General features: G+C 39.5%; 1 protein-coding gene across 14 annotated transcripts in view; it reads right to left on the reverse strand.

Annotated features, from left to right (window-relative positions):
• Mtus2 (microtubule associated scaffold protein 2) overlaps nucleotides 1-21,349 on the reverse strand; it is a 620,658-nt gene that overhangs the window by 141,830 nt on the left and 457,479 nt on the right. For all 14 annotated transcript variants that reach the window (XM_078016171.1, XM_078016162.1, XM_078016169.1 and 11 more), the window contains one exon: nucleotides 4,731-4,829. In XM_078016171.1, the coding sequence (XP_077872297.1) occupies nucleotides 4,731-4,829 (99 nt within the window). The remainder of the gene's footprint in view (nucleotides 1-4,730; nucleotides 4,830-21,349) is intronic.

Here is a 21,349-nt window from a genome sequence, read left to right on the forward strand (position 1 = left end):
CTATGGAGTCCTCCTGAATGGAACTAGTGTTACCGTAAGAGGAGGCAGAAGGAGGATGAGCTCTTCCCTCCCCGTGTAAAGACAGAGCCAGAGACTTTCACTTGCGAGGGCGGAAGAGGGCTTTTATCAGGGATCAAATCAGCAGCACCTACCAGTTGTGGCGTTTGAGGTAGGGGGAAGTCTTGTGGCACTGAGTCCTTCACCTGTGGGGTTTGTGCTAAACTAGGGGTAGTTAGTGTCAGAACTGAAATAAATTGTAAGAAATCCAGCTGGTATTCACAGAGAATCGGGAGAATTTCTTAGTGTGAAAACGCCACACATTTGGTATCAGAGGTAAGTAGAGAGACAGGGCTTTATTTTATCTTCCAAAGGATGTCCTCCAGCCACATGGAATTATAAATTGAAATAAATAAGAGAAAGATTTATTGAAAGTTCCCAAACACTGGCAAACAACAACAAAAAGTCACACTTCTAAATAATCTTATGCAAAAGGAGAAACAAAAAAAAAAGGAAATGTGAAAATATCTTGAACTCAAGAAAGATTGAAACCCAACATATCAAAAGCTGTAGATTGCGTCAATTACAGTCCATAGAGGGAATTTATTATACTAAACACGCATATTAGAAAATTAAGTACATCAGCAGTTAAGCCCAGTCTAAGCAGAGAAAAAAGAAATCATATAGATAAAAACAGAAGTTACTTGGTTGCATATCCTCATGCAAGAAAAAAAATTCAAAACACATCTCACTCTACGTACAAAAGTCAATTCAAATGGATCACAGACTTAAATGTGAAACTTATATCTTTAGATCTTTTAGAAGAAAATGAAGGAGAAAACCTTTGTGACTTTGAATTATGCAAATAGTTTTTAGATAAAGCAAAAATCAAGGTGCATAAAAGAAAAAAAGAATTTAGCTTCATTAAAATTCAGAACATCTACTTGCAAAAGATCCCGTTAGAAGAAGGCAAAACAAGCCACATACAACATAATAAAGTTATCATTTATTAGGCAAATGCAAATTAAAACCATGATGAGATACCATGACACATCTATGAGATGCCAACAATCAAAAACACTGACCATACGCAGTTCTGGGAAGAATGTGGAGGAACTGCAAGTCTCATAGATCACTGTTGAGAATGTGAAAAGGTAAACTACTATGGAAAACTATTCAGCACCTTTTAAAGAAGTTAAACATCTAAGCTACCATTTGCTCAAGAGAAATTAAATCAGGAATTCATACCAAGAGTTGTACAAATGTGATAGTAGCTTCACTTATAAAAGGAAAAGAAAAAAGTTCCCAAATGGCCATCAACAGGAAGATAGGTAAATTGTGGTAGCCACACAATTCTATTCCAATAAAATTCCAATAAAAAGGCATGGACTGTTATTACAAAGTTGGATTTTAAAATAGTTATGGTGAGTGAAAAAAGTTGGTAAAATAACATACGTATGATATGATTCCATTTATACAAAACTTTAGAAAATAAAAATTATAGTGACAGAGCAGATCAGTGATTGGGGATTGGGATGGAACCGTGGAGGGCTAAGCAGGAGGGATTTCCAGTAGGCACCATGAAATTTGGAGGATGAGGATGTGTATGTTATCTTTTTTTTTTAAAGAGAGAGTGAGAGAGAGAGAGAGAGAGAGAGAGAGAGAGAGAGAGAGAGAGAGAGAGAGAGAGAGAGAGAATTTTTAATATTTATTTTTCAGTTCTCGGCGGACACAACATCTTTGTTGGTATGTGGTGCTGAGGATCGAACCCGGGCCGCACGCATGCCAGGCGAGCGTGCCACCGCTTGAGCCACATCCCCAGCCCCTGTGTATTGATTGATATAATGGTTTCACATGTCAAAATTTATCAAATTGCATGTTTTACATATGGACAGTTGAGTATTTGTTAATTACAATAAAAATGTTTCCAAACTATAGCACCACAGATGTTTTTAGTATTTTCTTGATACTAATATTTCCATAATTTAAACTTTTTAATATTCATATATTTTAGGTATGTATTTTGGAAATAGTCCAAATTTTTGGAAATAGTTCAAAAATAGATTTTACAGCATATACTATCCACTTAAATACCTTTTGGTTGTTCTATAAATGAATGCAGACTGGGAATCTAAATCTTTTTTCCTTCTCTCTTTTTAGTGTTTTTATTAGTGCATTAGAACTATGCATAATAGTGGGGTTCATTTTGACATATTCATATATACATATGACATGATTTGCTCCATTCCAATCCCCTCTCCCTCCGCCCATCTCTTCCTCTTGGTCTTTAATGGGTCTACAGTTGGTTCCTGAACATTCATTATGACATATTTGAGTTGTTTTGTGATGTATTATTTGTTTCTTTTAATTTTTCTTATCTCTCTTTCTCTCCCTTCCTTCTTTTTCCTCTTCCTTTTCTTTTCTCCGTTTGTATTAATTCCCCAAAGTTATATTAATATTTTTTACTTTTTATTTCAACTTTTTCTCCTGTACTTGTTCAGAATTATGCACACTTTTATTGTTTATCCTAGAAATGTTAACATAAATATTTGAACTTAACGAAAACTAAGATGACATAATACCTTCACTCTCTCCCGTTGAATATAAAAACCTTACTCGTGATGGTTGTCTCCTCGAGTGTGTATTCATTTCCTATTTTATTTTGCTATGTGGACACAGGACTACAGCTTTTTAAATGGAATCTTCAGAGCACAGTGGGAGCAGGGATTCCAGGTTTTAAATTGCAGTAGGATAGACTTGCTGGTATGGTTTGGATGTGAGATGGCCCCCAAAAACTCATGTGTGAGACAGTGCAAGAAGGTTCAGAGAAGAAATGATTGGATTGTGGCAGCCTTAACCCAATCAGTGAATTACTCCCCTGATGGAGTTAACTGAGTGGTAACTGAAGGTGGGTAGGGTGTGGCTGGAGGAGATGGGCATTGGGGGCGCGGCTTTGGGGTATATATTTTGTATCTGGAGAATGGAGTCTCTCTTTCTTCTCTGTGATCATCATGTGAGCTGCTTCCCTCTGCCTCACAATCCTCCATGATGTTCAGCCTCACCACGAGCCCCGAGGGATGGAGCGGCCTTCATGGACTGAGACCTCTGAAACCGTGAGCCCTCAAACTCTTCCTCCTCTACAGTTGTTCTGGTTGGGTCCTTTTAGTCACAGCAGCAAAAAAGCTGACTAACACACTTGTGGTTAGGGGGTCCTCAGGGAGCGCTTTGCTGTCCTTACCCTTCTGTCAGAGCCAGAGCTGCATTAGGCCAGTTTCCTGCAGGGTGAGCTTTCTTTTTCTCCCTAGTTCGTCCAGCAAGGGTGCTGCCCTTCAGAAATTCTATGTGGGGTCATGGATCGGATTTCTCACCCTATTTAGGCACCAAGCTATGTCTCTTGACCCTCGCTAATGTGACTTTTGTCTATTTCTTGTACATTTTTAATCAACCACAAACTGGTCCTGTATTCTTCAGCTTTCTGCCAAATGGTACAGTAACTAAGGATGTAAATTTGGGATTCAGAATGCCTGGGCTGAGACCAAGTTATGGCTTGGATCTGGAATGTTCCGCAAGGGCTCATGTGTTGGAAGCTCCGTCCCCAGAACAGCCATGTTCAGAGGTGGGGCTTTTGTGGTGGTTAAATCCTAAGGGCTCTGACTTAGTGGATTAATCCACTGAGGCATTTGAAGCTGAAGGGATTATTGGAAGGTAGGGAAACTGTGGGAGGCAAAGCCTAGTTGAAGGGAGTGGGTCCTTGGGGGTGTGCCCTTGGGGACTGGGTCTTGTCCCCATTCCCCACCTCTCTCTGTCCCCAGCTGTCATAAGGTGTCATAGGTGAGCCGTTTTCTTCTGCCCTGCCCTTCTGTCATGTGGTGCCTTGGAGCCAGCTAACCATGGACTGAAGCCTCTGAAAAAGCAAATTGAAATAAGTCTTTCTTCCTTTAAGTTGTTTTTCTCAGGTGTTTACCACAGTGATGAAAAGCTGATTATCACACCAAGGCTGCCCTCCTGTGTCTTTATTGCTGGGACATTAGGGAAATTAGTTAAAATCTCTGGACCTCAGTTTTCTCACATGTAAAGGGAGGGACAATATGGTACATGTTTCATGGCGTTACTGGGACATTAAATAAGTTAATCCATTTAAAGAGTTTAGGATAGTACCTGACATTTAATAATAAATTAAATAAGCTACTGTGATAGTCACTATTTTCTGGTAAAAAAATACATTAAAATTATATTGCAGACTGTTCTACAGAGGAGTTAGTGCCGCATAATACAAACGTTCAAAATTAAGTTTCAACTTATTTCAAGGGATCTTACACAACCTTTTCATATCTGAATGTAAACAGCTGTTTTCCTCACTGACAAGATAGCCATCATTTGATATCCATTGTTTCTGTTTTCCTCTGTTTTAGAATAAAAATATATCTCTCAAGGTGAGATCTTTGATGTCGATTTCCAATTATAAATTAGTGCTACATGCTGTTGGAATAGCACACGCACCTACACAAAGAAATCCTCCCACCTAAACACATCATCACATATTGTTTTTGAAGGTGAAGATGATGCCGGCAACTCACTCATTGTAACTGGAGTCAGACAACATCAGCCTATGTACGTCCACCCCTGGACAATCACCACTAACACACAGGCTGGCATTGCTCTGTCAGCAGCATTTGAATCAAACTGACTCCAAGTTTCCTCCCCAAATAACACAGATCACACCTCTTAAATACCTGGTGAATGAAGCTTGGTGGTAGAAGCTGCTGTTCTCTTAGGAGATGAAACAGTAGGTTTATTGGCATCTTGATCTTTTTGTGCTTCTTTCTTTGCTCCTATGTATAGTTTTGAGAAGAGAAATAGAAAGGAAAAGCTAGTTACAATTCAATGGTCAGGGAGCATACATTGTGCAAAGGGCAGTTTAACAAAACAATACTAACAAAATATGTGGATGATTTGTTGCTATGGTCACTGCCCCCTGGCTTGGAGGGATGACATATGTGTTTATAGCGAAGGGAATTTAGTTTCGAGTGGTCAGGGGAAGGATCATACTGCTATCTCTGGTTTGATGAAAAATACCCCCTTCTCTGAGGTCACTGTCACCTCAGTGACCCTCACAAAGTATCTGGAAATTAAAATTTTACTGTCCTTAGACAACAACTTGGTCTGCTGGCCTCTCGGCTGAAACAATTTTTCAGAAGACAGGAAAGGAAGCTGTAGCTAAATATCACTGCTAATGATTTCAGCATCCTCCGGAGCCCGGCCCCAGGGGACACTGTCTGCCTCTAATTAATTTCCATGCAGCTGGTCCACAGAGGTGACCCAGAGAGCCTTCTAGCTCTTAGGGGCAGTTGAGACTTCGTGGAACCTGAGCACAGGTGGTTTCTGGGAACAGCATGTGGATGTGCCTCAAATCAGGTCAGGGGCTGACGTGACACAGGGGCTTCTCCCTTGTGTGGTGGCCATGACACTTGCCTTCATGTCACTTTCATTGCAAAGTCAAAGAACAGGATGGAAGATTAGCAAAACCACAGACGTAAGTGTCCCCAGGCCTGCCTCTGCTTCACCACCATCATTTTGAATACAAAATTTGGGATGGTGTCAGACACAGAACGTGAATGTCTCCCAAACCCAACATCCAAATTGTCCTTTCCAGAGTAATGAATGCTAGCAATTTGGTGTTTATTTCCCCTGATCTTTTAATAAGTATTCATAAATGCTTACAAACACAGCTACTGGCTAAATGAATTAATCAAACACAAATTTCTTTTAAACCAATCACGTTTGTGGAAGATATTTTACATCAGTCTATTTACAGATCTTTTTGAAGTGCCACATCATATTCATTTTACCACCCTGGATGAATGTGTAGATCGTTTATAGGTTTTACCTATCAAAATAACTAAATGTGCTACAGGAAGCATTCTGCTAATCTCTTTGTACACGTGCACCAATTTCTTTAGTGGATAAATTCACAGACACAATTACGGGTCTACTCCTTTGCAATGTGCTAGACAGCACAACTTTCCACCCAAAGGATGCACTAATACATACTTCCAAATGGCAATGTGTAAGAACAACTCTTCTGACAACATACCCCATGCCTCACCAATATTGAAGTCTAAATCTACTTTTGCCACAAACCAAGAATCTTCACATATCGGTCATATGCATTTCTTCGTTTGAAAATCACCTAATTACACACAGCTTTTTTTATAACTACTTTGCCCATTTTCTTATTAATACGTAAGAACTCTTCATTTATTCTAGGTAGCGATCCTTTATTATTTCATAGATAACATTTTCTGCTTTTCAGTTTTTAAAACATATTTATAGTATCTGTAGTTTAAAATTTTCATGTTGAAATATGTCAATTTTCCCCTTTACAGATTTAAAAGCACTATTACAGATTTCTATGGCAATCTGTAATTTACTTATTGTAGGGCTCTGGAAGGTTGGTATTTCACTTCTCCACTCCTCAGAGGAGATTCCATGATTCCTGAGAACTGAGAAGGGAGATGTGTTAAAGGCCAGATATCCACCAAACATGCTTCCTAAAAAAGGTGAACATGAATATTTATTTAGCCTTTCAGTATTTTCCATTTAGGTTTCATGGAGTACAATTTATGGCCTTAATTAGAAATTTAAATATTGAACCATTTGACCCTGCAATTCTTCTTTCTTTTTCTTTTATCGTTTCTTTTCTTTTTCCATTTTGAGAAGTTCTGGGACTTTTATACATAATGGTACTATGGCACTTACAATTCAATAGGAAGCAAGCTTCCTGAGCATAGGATCTGGCCACGTGTGATGATGGATAGAGCCTTATGCTTCACACTAAATAGCATTCATTATATACCCGATGACCTTGCAATTCTATTTCTACCAATGACTTCTTGAAAACTTCCATAAGTGTGCAAAGATGCACACTCAAAGACATGGATCACATTACTTACGAAAATGAAGATTTGTAAATAACTCCAAATGCACATTGGAGAATGATTAAGTAACTTTTGGCATATCCAAACTATGGAGTACTATTAAAACTACCATTAAAAATAATGAGGCAGGCCTGTAGTATACTGGCATGGAAAAATAGCCATAATAACAAAAACATTAGTTATTGAACAGAATGCATTATCCCATGTTTATAACACAAAATGTCATCTGAAAGACCTGCAAATTTTTTAATAGTGGTTACTTCTGAACAGTAGGATTGAAGGGCTTTTACTATCTAGGTCAATATGCTTCTGCAGTATTTCTCTTTTTTTATGATGATCACACATTACTTGTATAATAAGAAATAAAAACAAAAAAAAAAGAGAAATGAAAACCTAAATGAAAATAATTTGTCTGATCCATGAAAGGACAGGAGACACCAGTCTCGTTTAAGCCATCCTAGAGGAATAGCTTGGATGGAGAGTTTCATACTCCTTCTGCCAACAAACCTCCCTATAGGACACAGGCTGCCTGGAGGGGGAGGGGTGTGCCTGTGTAGTTATGGAATTCTTGATGGTCCAGAGAATTAAAACCATTAGTCAAGACAGTCCCTTCTTCTTGCAGCCTTCTTCAATTTAGATTCATCCTAAATGTTTTCTAAGTCCACTGTAAGCCACCCTTACATGGGGTGCTGAGTGTCTAGTAATGCTAGTGTGGTCCTTGGTCTCATGGCTTTCCCATTGTCCTTGGTCATTCTCTCTCAGCCTCCTTTGCTTCTGTTTCTTTCTTTTCCTGCCCTTGAGCAAAAGTATCCCAGGCGGCTGCCCCAGCCTTCTGCTGTTTCCTCGTCTGGGTGAGCTTGTCCACTCAACTTGCTTGCACCACTGATGTATATACACCAGTGGCTACAAAATCTGTCATTTTCAGTGAGGGTAGACCAGACATCTCCCCGGAGATCTGGACCCGTTTCCACTACACAGACATCACCACTAACCTATAAGACGACAAAACCATCATGACCCAAATGGAGCTACCAAATCAGCTTTTCCTTTCAGACCTCTTCCTGCGTCATCTTTCCTGGTCCACTGTTCCCCCAGTCACCAACACCAGAAACCATGTGTCCTCATCTTTATCCTCCCACATCTAAGCAGTCACTGGGTCTTCCTGCCTCTGCGTCTGTGGTGCTGCCTGAATCTGACCCTTGATTCATTCTCACTGTTTACCTAGCTCACTTCTCCCATCATTTCTTGCTGGGACAACTACACAAATCTCCTGAGTGGTTTCTCTGACTCATGTTTTACCCTCTTCATCTTTACCTAACTCATCCTCCTTCCCACTGTCAGAAGGATCTTCCCAAATCACTAACCAGATTACATGTGTTTATTTTCAAAAGCCTTTCCAAAGCTTCTCATGGTCTAGGAAGTCCCAACTCTATGGCATGGGCTAAGTGACCTCCAGGATCTCCTATCCTTTGCCCCTTGCCCCATCTTTCATATCACAGATCCCGGCCTGCAGTGTCATAATCCACGTTTGCCCCTTAAGCTGAAAGGTTGAGCCTCTCTTGGGTCTGCCTGGTCTGCTGCTCAGTCTCATATTCAGCTTATTTTTCTTATTGGAAACCTCTGTATTTGTTTCTTATTGCTACTGTAATGAAAGACTATAAACAACCCAAATTATAGGATGCAGGGGTGCACACCTGTAATTCCAGCGGCTTGGGAGGTGGAGGCAGGAGGATTGTGAGTTCAAAGCCAGCTCCTGCAAAGTTCTAAAGCAAGTCAGTGAAAGACTCTGAGTCTAAATATAATATAAAAAAGGGCTAGGGATATGGCTCACTAGTTAAGCACCAGTGGATTCCATCCATGGTACCAAAAAGCAAAAGCAAAACCAAAAGCAAAACCAAAACAAAAAACCCAAATTTACTCTCTTATATTCTGGGGATCATAAATCTGAGATCATTCTCACTGGGCTAAAGTCAGTGCTTCAGCAGGACTGGTTCCTTCTGGAAGCTCAAGAGGAGAAATTTTTTTTTTAAGCTTCTAGTGACTTCCTTTGTTCCTTGGCTCATGGTTTCTTCTTCTGTGTTCAGAGTATATCATCCAATCCCGGCTTCCATCAGCACATCTCCTCCAACTCCTCCTGATTCCCTCTTAAAAGGATGCTTCTGATTACACTGAGCTAATCTAGATAATCCAGGATAATCTTCCTGTTTCATAATGTAACTTAATCTCATCTGCAGAGTCCCTTTGCAACACTCAAAGATTCTAGCAATTAGCACATGAAGTTATTTGGGGGTCATTATTCAGCCTATCACAACTTCCCCATCTAACTGAATGAAATAATGAAGAAACTCTTTTTACTCATAAAAAAAAGAAGAAAGCACTAACCGCTTGGTCTGTCTTAGTTCCTTATGTTCCGAAAACTTATTTATGAAACTTTTTCTACCTTCCTTGACATTTCTTGCATAGCAATCTTTCCTTAGACTTTAATCAGCTTTTTTTTTTTTTAACTTTATTTCCCCTTGCAGTTTACACGTATCTTGCCTGGTCTGGCCAGCTTCTTTTAACAGTATCCATGCTGACCTTGGGAATCTACCTTTTCCTCTCCTTGATGCACGTGGTTCAGTGGGGCTGACCCACCTCGATCTGGAGGTGGGCATGTGGTCCAAACCTGCCTAATCGGAACTCGGCATCACTCTGGCATTATATTATGTCTTAGTTTGAGAATGAAAACAAGATCTGAACCGGAACCATGATTTCTGCCTTGGAAATATTGCTGGAATTACTAGAAAAGAACACCATTTATGATAGATGCCTAAGCCGGTGGGAGGTAAACCTGGAATTGTTGTTGAGCACTGTATTATCAGGGTTCTTTACAGAAACCGAATCAAAGATTATGTACTTATGTTGCATGTGTCTACATATGAAAACAAGACCATATATATGTACACACGTATATATATTTACCAGGAAATAATTATTTACTAGGAACTAATTTTATTTACTTGGAAATAATTATGATTACATAAGTTGAAAAGTTTTGTGATGGCCAGAGAAGAGAGCCAGAGAAGCAAGTCTCAGAACAAGGAAAGCCAATGTGCAGCCTGCAGTCCTTTGGAGAGTCACTGGCACAATTCTTAGAATCCCAAAATCTAAAGAATCTGAAGTCTGATGTACAAGGGCAGCAGCAGAAGAAAATGAATCCCTGCCCCCACCTTAAGGAGGAACCAGAGAGGAATTCCCCCTTCTTCCACTTTCCTGTTCCTTCTAGGCCCCCCGATGAATGGATGATACCGTCCACATTAAGGGCTGGTCTTCCTGATCAGTTCGCTGACCCACCTGCCAGTCTTCTCTGGAAACGTCTTCACAGACCACCCAGAAGCATGTCTTACTAATTTAGGTATCCCTAAATCCAGTCAAGTTGACACCCCCAAATCAACCATCACAACTTTCTTTGTCCCCAGCAGGGACGGGCTTTCTGAGAAGAAACCAGCAGAGGGCAAAGAAGGACCAGGAGATGGAATGTTGAGTACCTGGGTACAGCGGTGCCTCACATTAGCAGGACTTCCCGAATGGCTCAGTTACATGAGCAAAAGCCCCTCTTCCCCCGGTTTCCTTTGTGACCAAGGCAGTTTGAGTTAGGTCTCTACAACTTGGAACCAAAAAAGAGCTGAATTATATATATAATGCCAGCCAGAGAAAAGAGCTCTCGAATAAATACATTCAAGTGCATCTCTCTCACGGGGTTGTATATTGGTCAAAACTATCATGCATGCAACTTATCTATAGAGATGCAGAGCCAAATAAAATGATGTACACATAAAAAGTCCAGACCTTACCTTTAGAGTTTCTGTCATGGGAAGAAAACCATAGAAGCAGAACAAAATGTCAATCCCAGTCTAGTCTCAGAGGAGAAGCCCATTAGTTTAATTTGAAATATCATCACTGATAATATGCACCCAACTCCAGACAAATTACTACAAACCCAAATGGTCTCAAAATGTTTCATGATAGATTGAAAAGCAAGAAGGAGCCTAAGGCGAAAGATACTGCCTAAGTAGCTCAGTCTGGACAAGGGCCTTCCCCATGATATGAGTGGCTCCGACAAGAGCTGGTTAGAGCTGCATTTTGTATTTTATTTCTGAAGTGGCCATTGTAATAGCGATTCAAACCTGTTCATTATGGATGCTTTAAGCAAAGACAACTTGCATGGCAGCCTTCAGAATGGAATTTGGCCCTAAAACGGCCCAATCAAAAGTGATGGCTCTTTTTATGATGAGTAATATTCCATAAATAAATTAACTTTAAAACAAAAAGAGAGAGAGAAAAAGTGATGGCTCACTCTGGGGACGAGGCAGTCATTTTGTTTTTTTAAAAAAAGATGAAATGACATGTGACAACAATTAATTCGGAATCCTCACTAGGCACATCTAAATGACAAAAAATAAAAATAAAAATAGATTTAAGATAACAGTTAAAAGAGTGTTATATGTGTTTTTTAATAAAAGGAAAGCACATCAAAAAATCAAAGGGAAATTTTTATAGGCTCTTAAATTCACAAAAGGTGGCAAATTTCAGTAAGTAAATCTCAGTATAAGTAAAAAAGATAAGAAACAAAAAAGGATAAAGAAAATACACAGCCACGGACTTTATCCCTCAGCCGTCTTATGTTGTCCCTCCAAATGCCTAGGAAAGCCAAGGTGACAATTCTGAACCATATCCTGGCCTGACAAACCCGCTCCCAGCCCCAGGGCAGGAAATCTGCAGACAGAACAGGAAGAGCAGGGAGAAGAACCACGTGAAGTGCAGCAACAGTGCAGGTGGTCAGCATCACACCAGTGCGACTGAGAGGAGCTGAACAGAAACTATGATCCAGGTCACCAGGAGACACAGAGTCTGAGGCCACTTTCCAGATAACTTGAATGGAGTGACACTTCCAGGTAAGATTTACAGGGACTGAATAGAATGCAGGAAGGAAACATTAACTGGGTAAGAATATATCAAATGAAAGAGAAGCCTGAACGAGTTATGAATTACAGGAGAAAGAAAAGCAGAGATGGAATTAGGTGCAAGGACAAGAGGAGAAGGAAAGGGTTTTAGCTGTCAGTAGTAACTTAAAAAACCATCCCAAGAAATACCTGATTTTAGATGGGAAGGAAGTTAATTGAGGGGAACGATAGGACTCTATCAGGCTGTACTTGAGAGGAGAGTGGATTTTAACCTACTGAAGGTTCGTTTCAACAACCATTTATTGCCTGTTCCAGGGTAGACATTGTAGCTGGGGATATAATAGAGATGAAGGGAGTCTCTATCCTCAAAGGTCTAACAAATAGAGACCTACAATAGAGACCCATTATTCTCTGGGGTAAGACTATGAAATAATTCTGAACTAACTATGGAAAGATAAGGATAAAAGAATGAAGAAGTATTTTTTTAAAAAAAGGTACGTAGTGTTAAAAGCTTTATAATTCCCTCCCTCTCCAATAAATTCCACTGATTCATTCTTTATTAAGTACCAAGGACCCATTAGGCACAGTCCCAATGATATACAGAAGCATGAACTGTTAGGGAGGTCACAATTTTGTGAAGTATATTTATCATAAGTATTTATAAATGCCAGGTAGCAGGTAGCAGTTGCTTCTATGGGTCTGATCTCACTTACTCCCTCTGCATCCCCTACTGGTATTATTATTGGTACAAGTTGAGCATCCCTAATCCAATAATCCAAAATCCAAAACATTCCAAAAATACAAAACTTTTTAAGCACTTACATAACCCTACAAGTGGAAAATTCCACACCTGACCTCATGAACAGGTCACAGTTAAAGCATAGGTGCCCTAAACATATTGTATAAAACTACTTTCAAGCTATGTGCATAAAGTATCATAAAGTATAGGACACTCAACCTGTATTATTACTTTGCAATGAAAAATCCAAAGGAATGTAAGTTGTAGTACAAGTAAAAATCGGAACCTATGACTTCCTGTCCAAATTTAGCCTCCATTTCACTACACCACTGTGGCCTCAGTGAATAATATGTTCTATTGCCTGTCTGCCCACTTTCGACAGGGACTCGAGAGCATACAATGAATCCAAGAGAGTCCAGCTCCATAGGGTGTTTGAAGGGAAGGATGTGGCACGAGTGAGTAAGCTTTCAGAGGGCGGGTGTGAGGAAAGGGGAAGGTGAACACAGATGGTGAAGGTCTTCTGTGTGTGTGTGTGTGTGTGTGTGTGTGTGTGTGTGTGTATGTGTGTGTGTGTGTTGCTAGGGATGAAACCCAATGCCACATGCATGCTAAGCAAGTGCTCTTCCACTGAGCACTAAACTTAATTTTTTAAAACACCATAGTTCTGTCTGTGCCTGTTCTGTATTTGTAACTCTCTATATCTGTTCCTTTCTAAAAGATCATTCCCTATTGCTTTAATAAAAATAAGCAGTATCTTGTCCCATCCCTACATATATCTTTGTACTTATTGTTTTCAACTTGAGCTCTTTTTTTCCACAGATATATAAAAAATACTTTTATATCACAATTTCCTGACATCTTATCTTAGATGTGTTTTGTCGACTTTCCAATACAGAAAATGACAATTTTGTTTTCTGTAGGCTCCTTAATACACTACCTCTTTGTCATCTCTTTATAGATATATCCTATTTTTTAGTCAAATAAAAATTAGTTGTTTACCTTGCTACAGCTGTGTAAATATTATTTACACTGAGATATTTTTCTTACTTGAATGACCTTTTGTTTTTCCTGGACTTAACAGCTGCCTTGGTTTTTGTTTGTTCAGTTTTCTATGGACCCATTATTAATTCTACCCCAAACTGTCATCAGAGCACAACTTTCCAGTCACAATTATAACATGTAAGGTTATATACCTCAGTTTCACTTTGTTTTTCTTAAAGTCATTTTTCCCGGAGTCCTCATTTTCCCATTTTATTCTAGACTGGTTATTTCTAGGGTTGTGGCATAGCTGTATCTTGGAATCTTTATTATCATTTTTGGAAATTCCTTTGCCTCTTCCCTAAGTTGGGTTCCTATTTTCTAGACTCCCATGATGTCTTTCTTTTCATTAATCTGCTTCCTTCCTTTGGTAGATTACGTTTTTTCTTTTTCTTTTCTTTCTTTCTTTCTTTTTTTTTAGTTTCTGGATAAAGGTGCATGGGAGGAAAATTATGTAATACTTCATAACTTAGTATGTCTTTATACAATTGTTAGAGTTAACTCAAAATTTTAATGTGGCCATCATTTCCCTAAGAAATGTGAAGATATTTCTCTTTTAACTTCCAAAGTTGCTACTAGCAAATCAGATGCTTGATACCTTCTCCTTTTCCCCACATGCCACTGTGTCTCCATTTGGGTACTTTTTTTACCCATTATACTGGACATTGGTAGAGCCTTTTAACTTACCAACTCTTCTAGGAAATTTTCTTGAAATGTTGCTTTGATCACTTCCTCCCCTCGAATTTCTCTGTTCTGTTTTATGGAAAGCCTGGTATTTGTGCTCCAGCCTCTATGAATATCTCTCCTTGGGTATCTCTCATGCACTCAATCACACTCGATATGCCTGAAGCTGAACTCAATGTCACCTGTAAGAATTTCTCACTCTTATCTACTCTCAATGTGCCTTTGGACTTCTCTTTTTCTCTTCCTTCTTTCTGACTTTTTTTTTTTTTTCACTGAAGAGGATGTCTGATCTTGTGAAATACACATTCTGGATCTCTCCTACATTTAGTCCACTTCTTGTAACTTCCTCAGACCAGTGTCACCTCTCCTATAGAACTGGGTGCAGCTGCCAAGTTCAATTGCATACGTCAGACTCCAGCCTAGAGGACTCTGGGCGCTGCCACAATTCTTTGGGCTACAAAGTCTTTACACTGTGGGCTGAATGCAGTTTGACCTGCCCATGTTCACCTCTAGACAATGCATGGGAACTGTCCACACAATAAAATATTTGAAGTAAGGGAGTTGGTTAGTATCACTAATTATGTTTTTCCTAGGTGGAAAATGAAATCAACCTTAAGACTAAAAGAATTCCTGGAAAATTTGAAACCTCTTCTTATTTTTTCCTTCTCATTTCTTGTCCAGTATCTCTCTCCTCTGTCATAATAAACAGGCATGTCCTAAGTGAGTAGAGAGAAATCACTGCACACCCTGTTTGAAACCAAACAAGTAAAGCTCTGAATATGATAGATTTGTGGGAAGAAAATAATCTGGTTCTCCTGGGGAATCAGGACACTGCATGATCTATTAGGTACTGAGAATATGTGCATGAATAAGTAGTTGGGGGAATTACTTTGTATTTTTGAAACCACACAAATGGATATTTGGGCTTTATTCATCGTAGCAGTTTGAGTTAGGTGAGCCAAGGTAAAAAAAAAAAAAAGGTCTAGATTATTTGTCTCATCCCACAATTTAATTTTCAAATTAATTCAAAAGCATTATAAAGTTGTGGTTTTTGGAGTTCACATTTTCCCCATATAAATGAAAAATCCCTAACATGGTCTACTCAGAATTAAGTAAGTGTTCCCATGTCCGCATCCTGTGGTTTTTCTCCAAAGGCTACAGCATCCTTTTTTAATTTTCTGGAATAGTCTGTTCTTAAAAAGTCCTAAGTGTTCCTTCTTTCATATATATGATGGCTGCACTGTGGAAAATGAAATCAATCTTAAGATTAAAAGAAATCCTGGCAACTTTGAAACCTCTTCTTATTTTCTCTTCTTCATTTCTTGCCTGGTACTTCTCTCCTCTGTCATAATCAACAGTCTTAAAATATAAATATATTGGGAAATATATTTATATAAAATATAAATATATTGGAAACCCCAAAGTGAAGAGAAAAAGTCCTTGACTCAGAAACTTACCAATTAGTGGGACCATAAATAAGCCATGGCAAGCTCATTCAGTAAGTGCCAGCCCAGAGCAAGGTCTAGGTAAAGATTTCTCTCTAGGAGCTCCGAGCAGGAGCCAGGTAGGGCTTCACTGAAAAAGGCCATGTTGGAGCTGAGCTGTGAAGTTTGCAGATGTCTCTCTGGGAAGGACAGGCTTCCCAGGTCCCCAGCAAGGGTGTCAGCAAGAGGGGTGCAGGATGCAACTGGAGGATTTCTTTCTTGAGTCCAGTATTGTCTCTAGTCCTCCAAGACGTTCAAGGTCACCAGAACAAAGCCAATATTCTTATTCAGTTTTCCTCTAATGAATCTGAACTCCTCTGAAAATCCAGAGACTGTTGTTTGATGAAATACTTATCGTACTGAATATCTTTTGCTTTTTTTTTTTTTTATAAATGGGAAACTGAGATTGAGGGTTTCTGTGAATAGGAATAAGGACTAATAAAATTAGGAAGTAAACAGGTGAACTGATTTTTGCCTTCTGTTGTTTTTAGTTTAAACTAAGATAATGGGTTAAGACTCAGTCATCAAGTTAATAAATCTCTATTTTTTCCTATTAAAGAATATTCATTGGAGAAAAATGAAAACAAAAAAGTGTTCTCTCTTCATTTGCATTATAGTTTTATCCAGCCATTATCACCATGAATTCATTGGAATGCACTGTATCAGAACAAATTAGATGCATTCATATAGATTTTCTTAATAAAATAATACTTCAAATATTATTTAATGTGAATATATTTTAATTTATTCAATATATAATCTTAAATTCTTTATTTTGATTCTAAGTTCCAACTTTTAGTATGAAGTGTAACCCTCATCACTAATCTGAATAGTTCAACAAGTCACTTCAAGGCCAGCACCATGATACTGGTGAAGGGGCAGACATTGGAACATCACTGGCAGCCAGGAGCATGCTGACATTCAACTTTCCATTTGCATCAGGAAGACCACTGCCAGATGCTTTTAGTCATCATAGCTTGCTTTCCTTTACACCTTTACTATGCCCATACACAATATCCTTATGCTAACAAATGCTGTAGAAGTAAAATCACACTGTAAAGATCCTCTGGTTTTGCGATTTTTACTAAACATCACACTCATAATTTTCTGCCTGTGGCTCTACTTCACTCTCACTGACAAATAGTGATCTGTCATGCAGATGTGGCACAAAGCAGTCCTTTTTTCCACCATTGACAGAAACCCGGGTTACCTCTGCTTTTCAGGGGGGAGGTGGTGGTTCCAGGGATTGAACTCAGGGACACTCAACTACTGAGCCACACACCAGCCCTATTTTGTATTTTATTTAGAGACAAGGTCTCACTGAGTTGCTTAGCACCTCACTCTTGCTGAGGCTGGCTTTGAATTCATGATCCTCCTGCCTCAGTCTCCTGAGCCGCTGGGATTACAGGCGTGTGCCACCGGGCCTGGCTATGTCTCTGCTTATAGCAATTCTGAGCACTGCTCCTTTGAACAGATACATATATGTCACCAAGAACACATGTATATGGATTTCTCATGTGCCTATGAGGAAAACCTTAAGTTACAGCTCACATGAAACTTTACTAAATAAGGCCACACTGTTTTCCAAAGTGTCTGATCCCATTCTCCCATTCTCCACCAGGATTATGAGTTCCTCACTTGCTCCATCTTCACCAACACATAAGATAGATTTTAAGTTCCTGCCTTTCTGAAAGGTGTGTACCTCACTGTGATTTGAATTGCATTTTCCTGAAAATTATTTAGCGTCTTTTTATATATTTATTGGCCATTTGATTTTTTTTATCTTGTGAGTTTTGGCTAAGTGTATTTGTTATTCTTGTTGTTCTTTGTGTCTGCCTTTGTTTTGCAAAGTTATATAAGGGCTGCAATATAATTTTGCAACATTCCTTAAAACTTGATCTGTTGTGGTCATTTCTCATGACAATATTCATCTACAATATTTTTCAAGTGTGAACAAATTGTGAACATAGTAATTTAAGTGATAACTGACAATTGAGACAGTGGCCGCCATAAAATAGGAGTAGTGGTTCTAAATACCAGTTATTTTCAAGTTGGAAGTGGACATAGGTAAAAAATATAATGGGAGGTTGTTTAGTGCCTGGTTAAGGGCTCAGACACTCAGCCCTACTGTGTCCTTAGTTGTCAGATCTCAGGCAGGTTGCTTAAACTCTGAACCTTTGTTTTCTCCTGTGTAAATGGGTAATAATAACAAAGCTACTCCACAGGTGCATGAGGAAAAAAATGGGATAGTGCATTAATGGTGCTTACCATAATGCCAGGCATCACACATGCACAAAAGGTGCTTATTAACAATATTAACTTAATTATCATAAGTATTTGTCTAGAACCCTCTGTGATCTGAATATTGGTGTCATCTCTCCTCTCCTCACCAATTCATATGTTGAAACCTCATCCTCAGGGTGGTGGTGTTAAGAGGTGAGGGCTTTGGGAAGTGATCCCGTCAGAACAGGATTGATGAACAGGATTAGGTCCTGATAAAATAGGTCAAGAGCATTGCTCACCCCTCCCGCCAAGTGAGGCTGCAGCAAGAAGGCACCATGTATGAAGCAGGAGATGCTCACCAGAGTCTTCCAGTACCTTGACTGTGAACTTCCCCACCTCCAGAACTGTGAGAAATAAATGCTAGCTATTTGTAAGCCAGTCAGTCTATGGAATTTGTGATAGCAGTCCTAATGGACTAAGACAGAACCTATGGATTTAAGCATGGTGCTAGTATATTCAATCACTACTAAATGAGGTTGCTATTATTCTCCTTTCTCTAATGAGGAATCTGAGGGTCAGGGAAGTTAAGTATTGAATCAAGGTCATATAGCTATTAGTGGTTCAACTGTGATTAGAATCTGGGTCTCATTTCAAAGCTCACTCCCTATTACCTCTGCCATTCAATTCTACATGATAGAAACTAACAATTCACTGTGACTTTTTTATAAGTTTGTTCCCTTCTTTCAGTCATTAGAAAACAGAAATGTGTCCAAAGTGACTTTTAAAAAAGCTACAGCCAATCGAAAATAAAGAGGGCTTATAATGGGCCACTTTTCCCCAAGTTAAAGGCATAAAAGTGCTACATATCTGTTCATGCTCTGCTGGGTGAATTCTGAGAAACCACCAGAATCCCCCTGATCCGGGCTTTGGGAAAGGACACTGTGCAGGTAGATACCACTTTGCAGTCAGATGCCTGAGCTTAAATCCAGTGCTGCAATCTCCAAGTTTTGATACCTTGGGCAAATCACCTGATCCTCTAATCTGAAGTTCCTTAATCTATAAAATAAGGTTAATATAGTACCCATGAATCATGGGTGTATACGTGAGGACCCAATGAGATGACGGACACAGAAAGTTCTTAATAAATGCTGGCCATTATTGTTATTACAGCTGCTCCTCAAGGAACCACCATATCAGTTTGGCCTGTTTAAGGCTACTTATCCCATTATCCCAGCTCAGACACCCAGAATGGTGTTGTCACATTGCTTTCAGTTGCATATACAGAATACTTAGGCACTCCATGCTAACTCATGCCACTTATCTTCCCTGATGTGCAGACTGTTTAAAGTAGTCAGAGCTCTTTTAGGTCAGAGAACCCTGTATTTCAGATAGGAATCTCTGAGGTCATGTGCCATCTTCTGATGTTCAGTATGTGTCTGGGCTATTGTGGTAGATCATAGACTAATGCTGTAACACATGGCTCCAGACAAATTATATTGATTTCCCGGATATAGGAATAATTCTAATTACATCATCTAGGGTCTTGTCTTCTACATTAAGCACTTTACCAAAAAAAAAAAAGTGGCTTTCTTTTGAAAAGAAATTCTAATTGACATTTTCATGATATTATATATTCTGGAGTCTGAAGTCAATGTCATGGTCAGCAGTCATAAGTCAGGGCCAATTTCTTATTCATCAGCAGATATTTCAATAGGTAAATGAATGTGGTATGTTTAAAAGAGGAGAGGGTCAGGGAAAAGAGAGCCCTCACTGCAAGCTTGGGTCAGAGTTCTAGTCAGCTTTTTCACTCTGTGACTAAGGGACCCGACCAGAACAACTGTAGAGGAGGACTATTTGGGGGCTCATGGTTTCAAAGATCTCAATCCATAGACAGCAGGCTCCATTCCTTGGAGGCACAACAACCTGGTTGAACAGTGTGGTGGAGGGAAGCAGCTCACTTGATGATCAGGAAGCACAGAGAAATCTTCACTGGCCAAATACAAATTTATACCCCAAAGCCATATCCCCAATACCCCACCTCCTCCAGCCATACCCCACCCGCCTTCAACTACCACTCAATTAATCCTATCAGGTAATTAATTCACTGATTGGGTTAAGGCTTTTGTGACCCAAACATTTCCCCTCTAAACCTTCTTGCATTGTCTCACAGTGAGCATTTGGGGGACACCTCACATCTAAACGGCAATAGTCAGTTACTCTGACTCTGGGAAAGCCACAAATTCCTCATCTCTGAAAATGGTGTTACTGTTACATTTAAGAAGAGGGTAAGGCAGCCCTGACAGCAGACCTTGCATGTTACAGTGTTATGAACTGTAGGGATCATGCTCAGGATGATGGTGGTCATCAAGATGGCCACGTGCTTGGCTAGCAAAGGAATCATTGTGGCTCTGTAGCCATTATATGGTCATCTTGAATGAGGATCAGAGGGTGGGGTAGTGGTTGGGAATACTCAAGAAGGAGAAAGGCATAAGGGACCGAAAGAACAGTGTATATAAGTGAGGACCAAATGAAATGATGAGATGACGCAGGTGCAAGGAGATGCCATGGCGGGAGAGAAGGCAGGTGGTGGGTGAGAGGCAAGTACAGCTCAGGGTTTGGATTTGTACCTGAAGGCAATGGGGAGACACCAAAGGGTCCTAAGCAAGGAAGTAACAGGACCAGATGTTCATTTAGGAAGATAAAAGACCTCCAACAGATGTTCAGAGGCTGAATTTGAGGACTTTCTACTCATATCAGTAGGCTGGTTGGATGATTGATTAGCAAAGTGTGGGGTCCATCGTTGTTCTTAGTCCCACTGAAGGCTGATGAATGATGGATGGATTAAAGATGAACAATGTGAAGGCAATGCAATACAATACAAGTTCTCTTATAAGATGGGTAACTGGAATTTGTCTCCTTTTTATTATAGTAGCATGCTTTTCTAGACCTCCAAGTATTTCAAATACTATTGCCAATATTCGGTATTTCATCAATGCAATACAGGAAGAAGAACATATAAGTCTGAAAAGAAATGCAAGGCTTTAAGACAATGACAGGTAATTAAAAGTTGCAGGTTCATCATACTAAGAGATTGGGCCAGCACTGTGGGGTAATTTCCATAACAATGCATTTACAACCCAGTAGGCAGATTTCTGAAACATACAAGTGTCAGAAATCACAATGGAAAACACAGCTCCAAAAGACCATTTGCATTAATTACTGCTGGACTAGCTCCCACAGCTCCTCAGGATGACAAAGAGAGTGGGCAACATACCAGGTGTATAACCTTTCAGATAGATTACA

Source organism: Ictidomys tridecemlineatus, chromosome 6 (assembly GCF_052094955.1).
Source record: "Ictidomys tridecemlineatus isolate mIctTri1 chromosome 6, mIctTri1.hap1, whole genome shotgun sequence".
In the NCBI taxonomy this organism is placed as follows: Eukaryota; Metazoa; Chordata; class Mammalia; order Rodentia; family Sciuridae; genus Ictidomys; species Ictidomys tridecemlineatus.